Genomic DNA, 10,000 nt, shown 5'->3' with positions numbered 1-10,000 from the left:
GAAAAGAATCCAATTTAATAGAATGAGAAGAGATATCCTTAAAGGATGTTGTTGAGACGTGTGGTGTGGTTTTGTTAAAAAGAACCCTTTCACCCCAAGGAAGACAAATTGCTCTCTCTCTCTCTCTCTCTCTCTCTCTCTCTCTCTCTCTCTCTCTCTCTCTCTCTCTCTCTCTCTCTCTCTCTCTCTTTGTATATATATATATATATATATATGTATATATATATACATATATATATATATATACATATATATATATATATATATATATATATATATATATATTTATATACATATACATATATATATATACATATACATATATATATATACATATATATATATATATATATATATATATATATATATATATGTGTGTGTGTGTGTATATATGTCCTTATTATTATTATTATTATTATTATTATTATTATTATTATTAGGTAAACTATTACCCTAGTTGGAAAAGCCGAATGCAAGGAATCCAACTAGTAAAAATAGCCCAATGAGGAAAGGAAATAAGGAAAGAGATAAACTTTATGAGAAGGAATGAACAATAAAGATAAAATATTTTGAGAATTTAATGTATATATATATATATATAAGTGTATGTAAATTGATTGTTTTATATGACTCTTTTATACGTTTTTAGTATAATATGAAACACGTTCCGATTGTTGTTCCTATTCTGCAATGAACAATAATTGTATACTTTTCCAATTGACTCACAGCAATGACCTCCTTTGCCCTTCATGTTACGATAGTTTCAATTTAATCTCCGTTCTCGTTGACTAATGTGGTTAGGAAGTTAATTGAAGCTCGTGTTCCCGTGTTTGGGGTGAAATCAAACTATTAGTTGGATTCAGTGATAGAGAAAAACTGCGTTCTTCTCAATGAGTTATGGAAATACCATGATGGGAATCTCCTCTGCCCTTTAATTTTGGTGTTATGGTTAGATTATTGTCAATATGTAGTGCCAGTTGCGCCTTTCACTCGGAGTTAACCTTTGACCTCGCCATATCCATGTGTGTATGTGTGTGACCCAAACGACCTTGCCCCCGGAGAAAAGTTCCCTGTCCCCCTCCTCCTCCTCCACCCGCTTTTCTGTCATACAGGATGTCTCATGCTTTCGAAGACAATGTTTCTGTAATCGATAGCTTGAGCTGCCATATTGCAATGATTGCAATAATGTTGATCATTGGGTCAAAATGGGAAGCGCTTGTCTTAGAACGAAGAACAGGTGTTATCTTAACAGCTGATCCGGCGGGTGGTTGGAGAAAGGGGTTGAACTGAGGAGGTGGTCGGATTTTGGCTCTCCTGATTAGGGAGGGGGCAGAAGGGGAGACGGGGAAATGCGTTTCGAAGTGCCACATTCGAAACGGCGACCTTAGACACGTCTCCTACCCGGCGACCCTCCCCCAACAGGGTCCTTCTATTGTTGTAGAACTGCCGTGAAAGCTTTGCTGGATTGGCTTTGAAAGCCTCCCCTCACATTCCATTTGTCTTCAAATGAACAGCTATCATTAATTAACCTTCTGTTTTGTCATATGTCAGCTCAAACTTATGTTTTATGGATCTCGTTTAGTTTTTGTTTGTCAAGTATCAAATATGGGGATGGATTAGTGTTCGGTCACATCCTTATACAATGTATTTCTATTTTGGGGAACTGTAGCCTTGTTCATGTGAAGTTTTTAAAGTTTTTGGAAAAGATGCAATGATCCAATGCAAGTTTTATCACATGAAAGAAATATAGGATTTCAGTCGTACAATGAGAGACAAGTTAGTATAGTGCCGGGCTGAAACTTTCGTCGAAAACAACTGCAGGTTTTAACTGCTGATATAGATAGTATTGGCAAAATATTCAGCATATTCATTTCACTACTTCATACATCATCATTTGGTTTTTTGATATTATAATACACTTTACTTTTAAACTGAGTTTTAACGTTTTTGTTAGAGCCGTTTAACATTAATAGTTTTGGTGGCCATTTTTTTTTTCATGAATTATTCAATATATTGTTTTTAACATTTCGCCAATTAAGTATTATGATACAACCTAGTGTTGGTTAATCTTCATGGTATTAACTTTGTCTTTTTCTCCATTTCAGGTTGTCGACTGTCTCTTTGCCCTCGGTGGACTGGTAAGAACAAGGCTGATGAGGCAGATTTTTTTTTTATGTTTAGTTATACATCAGAACTTTATGCATCATTATTTACCTTTCCTAGATTCAAGTATTATGAACACTATGCTTATTTGGTAAAAGGTGACGGTGGAGTTAAGAATTTTTAGCCTTTCATTTTACTCTAGAAACCTCCTGACCGTTTTTTTTTTTTTTTTTTTTTCTCAATATTTTGACAATAGCGATCGTTATAACCGAAGTAAAGGGCCGAAGGTAAACTTACATGCGATTATATATAGTTTTAATTTAATGTTATTAATTACATTTATAAGATTTATGTAAATTTCAATTATTGTGTTTATGAACTGACGTATGCAGTTTTATTAGATTTTTAATATAACAGTATTTGAGAGAGAGAGAGAGAGAGAGAGAGAGAGAGAGAGAGAGAGAGAGAGAGAGAGAGAGAGAGAGAGAGAGTAAAACAAGACATAGATAGAATGAACAAGAATGAAAATAGGTTATGAGCAGGTGGTGGCATATCCGGTGTTGGTAAGAGTCGCTCCTTGATATCTTTCAAGATAGTGTTTACCTCCTTTAGTTTTTCTTTGTGGCTATTCGTTGCTTTATGTCACTCGGCGTCAAGGATAATAATCATCCGTTGTTGGAAAGTAGCTGGTATACATAATACATTGCTACTTTTATCAATCCGATTGCCGAATTTCAAACTAAACTATCGTTTATTGTAATGAAGGAGTCAGCATAAGAGGACAATATTATCGTAAATGAAGAGCAATATCTTTTTTTACTCGGTGTTCATTTTTCATTAGGACCTTATCATTGATCTAAAACGTTAATATTACTTTGTTGACTCATATTTTTGGCTTATAATATATATATATATATATATATATATATATATATATATATATATATATATATATATATATATATATATGTGTGTGTGTGTGTGTGTGTGTGTGTGTGTGTGTGTAAGAATTACAGATGGCATAGTATTATAGAAGATTTTAGTAGAAAAATTTGAAACGAAAGACTGAAAATGAAATTAGTAAAACTTAAGATAATGTTCAATGAAAATGCAGACAACAAATAAGGTTATGGACGAATCCCTAGAGATTTTTAATGAATATTCGTACTTAGGACAGACAGTAAGTGTTTCCCCAGGACATGAGACCGAAATTAAAAGAAGGATAAGCATAGGAGCGAGAGCTTTTGATTAAAAAAATGATATTATGAAACGTAAAATGCCACCATCTCTGAAAAGAAATGTATTTAATGAGGTGGTCCTACGAGCATTAACATAAGCATCAGAAACGTGGAGCTTTACTAAAGCCTTAGAAAACAAGTTAGTTAAAACTCAAAGCGAAATGGAAAGAATGATGATGGGAAATAACACCGCGAGACACAAAATGAATAATATGGATACGAGAGCAAACTAAAGTAGAGGATATTCTAACAACAGGTAAGGAAAAGAAATGGACATGGGTAGGACATATAGTGAGAAGGACAGATAATAGATGGACAAGAAGAGTAATGGAATGAGCTCTTAGAGATTGCAAATGAAGCATGGGAAAGAAGAGAAGATGATGGATTGACGAGCTAAGAAAATATGCGGGTATAGACTGGCATAGAAAGACACTGGGGCTTGTGGAAGGACATGTCTGAGGTCGTTGTCTTGCAGTGGACTAGGAATGGCGGATGATGAGGATATATATATATATATATATATATATATATATATATGTGTGTGTGTGTGTGTGTATATATATATATATATATATATATATATATATATATATATATATATATATATATATGTGTGTGTGTGTGTGTGTATGTATGTGTGTATGTATGTATATACTGCATTGCTTTTGCTTTAAATAAGGATCATGTCAGTTGCATATTATTCCGAATGGTTTTTATTTTATAGAAATTATGCTTCGGGTAAAAAGAAATGTCAGTGATTGCCTTAAATGTCTCCTGTCCATTATTTTGATAATACGGGTCTTCCTTGTGCTCCATTAATATAGTTAGTGTTTAACTTGATGAAAGCTAATCTCTATAATGCTTTTATGCCAGTTAAACATCACCTATTTTATGAGGTGATACGGTCATCAGATATAAACTAGAAATTCATGCTAACTGGCTGTCGGATGAAAATCAAGTGGTTTCTTATGAATTGAATTGAAAATAGGTATGAAATTTCTTGTGTGAGATTTGACGGCTTTAAAAACATAAGAGATATATTTGAAGTACAGGTATATCTAGCATCTTAGGGCTCTAAATTACATTATTTCATAAGGCATTACCAGAAGTAACTACAACAAATATGATCACGGGACGTCCATTACATTAAAACCTTAGTAATCGGCTATACATATACAAGAATTACTTCGAATGGCATGTTAAAGTCGATCGATTTTCTCCCAAGATTTTTTTTAATCTTTTCAGGAATTCATATCTATAATTTTTTTTTTTTACCTTTGCGTCAATAGGCGTAGGAAGAGATGATGATGATGATGATGATGATGATTTTTTTTTTTTACCAAATTCATTCGTAGCCATGATTATTTGTGTTAAATAACTTTAAATACTTAAGTTCTCTTTAAGATAAACTAATAAATAAATCCTTAAAATTCCTATAAGATCTTGGACATAGTTGTTTGTTCAGGATTAATAGAAAAAAATTCAGATATTGTTGATTAAAAGTGAAAATTATTGAAGTACCCAGCTTTTCCAGGATATAAATTGTCAGAAAGCATTAATCAATTTTTTAATCTTCAGGCTCAGAAAAGAAGTTTTGATGGTCCTGTCATAGGTGTTAAAGTAGCGATGGAGAATAGGAGGAACTTTTCCAAGGACAAACTGAAGGAGTCGCAGAAGATTATTGGTTTGCAATATGGCAGCAACAAAGGAGCCTCACAATCTGGCATGACTGCTTATGGCACTGGCAGACAGATCATTCCTGGAGGTACTAAGATAAGAGCATGACACCGTTTCCATTATAAGAGAATATTTTTGCTAGGATACTATGAACAAAATGGTCAAATTTGCTATTTATACTTGATTAGGTAAATGATTCTTTAGCTTTTAAATATTTTCCAAACTATTCTATGTCGAGCGACAGGCAGAAAAGTCTAGTGGCCTTTATAAGATTTTAATATAATATGCACACTCATTAAAGTCTTTACATAGACTAATATTTCCTTACATTTTCAATCATGATTTAATACGTGTTTCATCATTTCAGAGGCCCAAAAAATTGTAAGTACCGACAGTCACAAGATCATCGGCCTTCAGTCTGGAAGCAACAAGGGAGCTTCGCAGGCAGGGATGACACCCTATGGAGCACCCAGGCAAATCATTCCTGATGGTAATTAGGTTTCTGTTCTCTAGTATTATTCCTTAAACAGTTTGATGCTCAGTACCACATTTTTCAATACAGTATTTACCGTAATCAATAGATTTGCTAAATTATTTTTTCTAGAACTTTTGAAATTTGAATAATTACTTGAATTGTAAGAAATACATTCAAAGTTACCTTACCTTTTCCAGTTTGAAAGGCTTATTAGATTAACAAGTTTATAGAGTATATGTGATAAATATCTAGCTTTTAGTCTAAGAATATATAGAGTATTTAGCTGTAACTTTGTTGAATTTCATATATTTCCATATGATATTTAAACAAGATAAAATATCACTTCACATATGAAATCTAGTTTTACCATATGTAGGCTAACAATGAATATAATCTTCACACAACCTTTGCTTATATGTAGGCATCTTTGTGAGGTAACTTATAAAAAATGTATACCTATTTATTCAGTGCTGCTCATGTAGTTGGCTACATAAGGGAATTATTTAGTTGTTTTGCATCTTTCTTGGCTATTGATCAAGAAATAATTGATTTGTGGCTTTATTATAGTATTTGAAATACCATAGAAATTTCAGGCATACATCAGCACGCCGTCCTGTATATATGTAGAGAGATTCTTTAGTACATCTGCAATAGTGATATTGATTTGTTTCTGGCCAGTCATTATGATTAGCATTGATAATGATAAAGCATGGTGTCAGCTTCTCATCGATCTTTTAGGAAACCATAATGCCAAAGACTCCTATTTCGAATCCTGACAATTGCATGAGTCACTAATACGGATTGTCAAACTTGAAGTAACCACTAATGCATTGCTTGAAAATGTATAAAGATTGGGGATTGCATGTCAAGTTATGGCTCATGTTAAGAAGAAATTATTGACCACTACATCTGTTGGTCAGAACTTTTTGAGAATTACACTCTGCCTTTATCCGTTTTGTAAAGGACATTATTTTTATTTACGAACTCGTTTTGCAAATTTCTATTTGTAGCATTATTAGTGAGCTTTGCTTTCGTAAGTACCAACCTTTAAGCCATCGGTGGTGCATCTATAAGAAAAACCTTTAGAGATTTGGTATTCTTCATGTCACCACCTGTAGTTCCTCTCTACCTAGCTTCTGAAAAGGTGATATTCGTATTCTTCATTAATGGAAATGAAGTGTAGGAGTATTCTCTCCTTCACTGAGAATTCCCTCAATACAAATTGTTTGGATTTGTAAAACTTGTATCAGCAAATCTGATTGTTTCCTTAATACGTAATTAGTTCCTCGTGCCTTTTAGATTGATGATGGGTTACCATATATCCTCTGGTAGAGAAGAAATTACTTGTTAGCATTATCTCTTTTCAGCTTTACTTGATACTCTGCAGAGCTTTTAATTAGAATGAAAGTCTAATCATAATGGATTAAAAGTGGTGTTTAATGTAATTGATAAAATTCAACTCTAGTTTATGTCAGTCATAATTTGTCTCAATCTTTAACACAGTATAAAGTTTCTTTCTCACGTTCAGAAGAGACATGCTGAAATGACCAATGATTACACAATGCTACATAATTTTGTGTGAAACAGATCACTTCTCCAACTACGAAAATCTGGACACATTTGACATACAATAACTGAATAGACAGCATGTCCACATCTTATGAATAAACAAAAGTTTCCTCAAAGTTAGTATCAGAGTCCTGGCCTTGTCAGGATGTGTGTGTCCGAAGGCCTGGGTAGGTTCAGAGAGTGGCCATAGCGTAGGTTTAGTGACTGCCCCGTGGCTTAAGCCTTGAACATGGTGTTAAAAGATAAGGGCAAAGTAATCCACTGGATGAACTAAGCAGGATCTACCAGCATGGCCTGAACCAAAGCCAAGCTTAGTATTAGGTGTCAGAAGGCCTGAATCTTTTTGAAGAGTGACTGTGGCTGTAAGAGTCTGAAACGTGGTGTTAAAGGAATAGGGTGTAGTTTGCTGAACTAAAAACCCTTTCCTTGACATTGACACAAACAAATTATTCAGTAAGAACACAAGAAATGCATCTGTTTTCATAGCTAATCTGAATTTGGGCAAAGTGAAGTCCCTTGACCAAGATTTCATTTCAACATAGACAGTGTTAATAAACAAGATAATTGTTTATTATTTCATAATTAATTGGTATACAGTATTTTATATGTAAGATTTATTGCAAACTGACTAAAAAAAAAAAAAAAAAACATTATCATTATGTTCCTGGGTCAGACTATATTGTAATAACCCATAATTTAGGTTAATAAAAGAAACGCATGGGGGGGGGGGGGGGGGGGTTGAATGTGAGTCCCTTGAGAATTAATATAAATGTTCAGAAAATGGGAAATATTCTTTTGACAATATAAAGAATGTTTGTTATTTACTCACAGAATATGAGGAAGTAAACAATTAAACCAAAACTGTATTGAAAACGACTGAAATTCCCTTATCTGATTCATTGCCAGCATTTCCAATAAAGCCGATCTTGAAAGACCATTAATAATATTGTCATCACAGTAATTCAGGCATCCGATATCCACCTTAGCCTTAGGAAGTAAAAACATAACATTTATAACTAATCCGATACCAAAAGCAGCTACATCATGAGCTGAAAATTTTTTCAAACATACTGCACATGTACAAAAACTCTTGAAGGCAATTATAAATAATCCCAAACGATTCGTATAAAATGTAGAGCTCAATGAATAATATTGGCAGTTGAAATTATGTGAAAAATTCTGAAAATTCATCTTGATGATAATCATCTGCAAATGCAACAAATGAGTTGATGAGGACATCATAAGAAAATGTCATAAACACAAAGTGATTGTCATCACTCCGCCTTCTTCATAGAATTCTAAAAGACAATGATGCACTAGCATAGAACGATAGAAAAAAAGATGTAGTTCGGCTAACACTTTCTGGAATGAGGGGCCAAAACAAGTAACCCATAAGAAATTAAATTTTATTGACATAATTTGTTATTTCTAAACTCACCAGGTGTTCGTTATTGCTTTTTTCTTGAAGCTCGGTTAATATCGGCATTTAAGCTACCCCAAAAAATTAAAAAAATCCTATTATTTTTCCTTCCAATAGACCTAGGCCTATAATAAAGTAATGAGATAATCTAGCAGCTAATGCCAATAGCAATAGCTTGGGGATACTGTGATGTCCTGTCTTTCCGTCTCAAAATTTCAAATATTCCCAATACTTGTGATGGCACCAGTCAGTAGGGAGAGTGGGCATGTACATGAACTTCAAGTGAGTACAGAAATAACAAATTTTGTTATTAAAATTACTTTTATTTCTATTAGCCTCCCCTGATGTTTATATTACTTACTCCACACTTTAATTGTGGCGAGTTGCCATGAATTAAAGAGATACTGTAGGTCTTTTTTAGTTTTAAGATAATATATTTGTTTAATACCCTGCAGTCTAATTATTGGTAACAAATCATCTGAAATTAGAGTTTGAAATTCGAATCTCCAGATTGTTTTCTCTAAATATTACCTTAATAGTTAATCATTTATTCATATAACTCCAACACCATTTAACTTAAACAGAATTTGAATAGGAAATCAGTTAAACCGAAATTAATTGTTATTAGGCCACATCACCTATAGCCACTATAGCACCAAATCTTTCATCCAATTTGGATCCAATGCTTTTTGGGTGTCCAAGACCAAACTTTTAACAAGAACAGATATTGCATTTATGGACAGAGGACAATTTGAATTCTAATGGAATTCTAATCCCGCAAAAGAAAATGAGTAACATTACCTCATATGTTTGTTGTTTTGTGACGTAATACTAACTTCATTTTCTAAAGAAGGAATTTAAAAGAGTTTTAGCAAAATTTAATTCTTAAAATCTTTCTTAGCTCTGACCTTAGGCAAAAGATTGTTATGTTCTCTAAGCCTACATTATAAAACAGAGCTTGTTGTTCGCCCATGTGTTTAGCTGATGACTATGCCAGCAGAAAATATGTCTCAGCTGTGAGATCTTTAACATAAAGCTTTTCCAAAGGTTCAAAACATGAGCCTTTTGAATATTTTCCAAAGGTTCAAAACAAACCTTTCGAATACTTTAATGGAGTTTTAAAAAATGAACATTTTAAACACTGTAACTTCATGAAAATTCCCCCAACCAACCTGAATATTGGAGATCTTCCAAGATAAAAAGGCCAAAACACATCCTCAGTAATATCTGAAAAGTATAAATTAAATCTTAGATTCTTGAATACAGAATTAAGCATGGATCTATAACCTTTAATTGCTGAAATGGAAAGTTTCTTTTCATATAAAAAAACACATTAAAATTCAACAATATTATTCAAACTGATTCCAGTCACTGACACATATAATGAATCACGCCAATCAAAATAAACTTTTGATTTTCTTGATACAGTTTATTAGTAGACTGTCCGATGGAACCCATGATAGACAATCAAGAGGATCACAAAAGATCCTTTTCATCTGAGAGTACGGTGAATAGTCT

General features: G+C 33.1%; 1 protein-coding gene across 4 annotated transcripts in view; it reads left to right on the top strand.

Annotated features, from left to right (window-relative positions):
• Positions 1-10,000, top strand: part of LOC137640022 (myophilin-like) — a 141,996-nt gene that overhangs the window by 111,973 nt on the left and 20,023 nt on the right. For all 4 annotated transcript variants that reach the window (XM_068372386.1, XM_068372383.1, XM_068372385.1 and 1 more), the window contains exons 5-7: positions 2,106-2,138; positions 4,920-5,106; positions 5,386-5,508. In XM_068372386.1, coding sequence (XP_068228487.1) covers positions 2,106-2,138; positions 4,920-5,106; positions 5,386-5,508 — 343 coding nt within the window. The remainder of the gene's footprint in view (positions 1-2,105; positions 2,139-4,919; positions 5,107-5,385; positions 5,509-10,000) is intronic.

This window comes from Palaemon carinicauda, chromosome 4 (assembly GCF_036898095.1).
Source record: "Palaemon carinicauda isolate YSFRI2023 chromosome 4, ASM3689809v2, whole genome shotgun sequence".
In the NCBI taxonomy this organism is placed as follows: Eukaryota; Metazoa; Arthropoda; class Malacostraca; order Decapoda; family Palaemonidae; genus Palaemon; species Palaemon carinicauda.
This window is presented reverse-complemented; position numbering and strand designations above follow the sequence as displayed.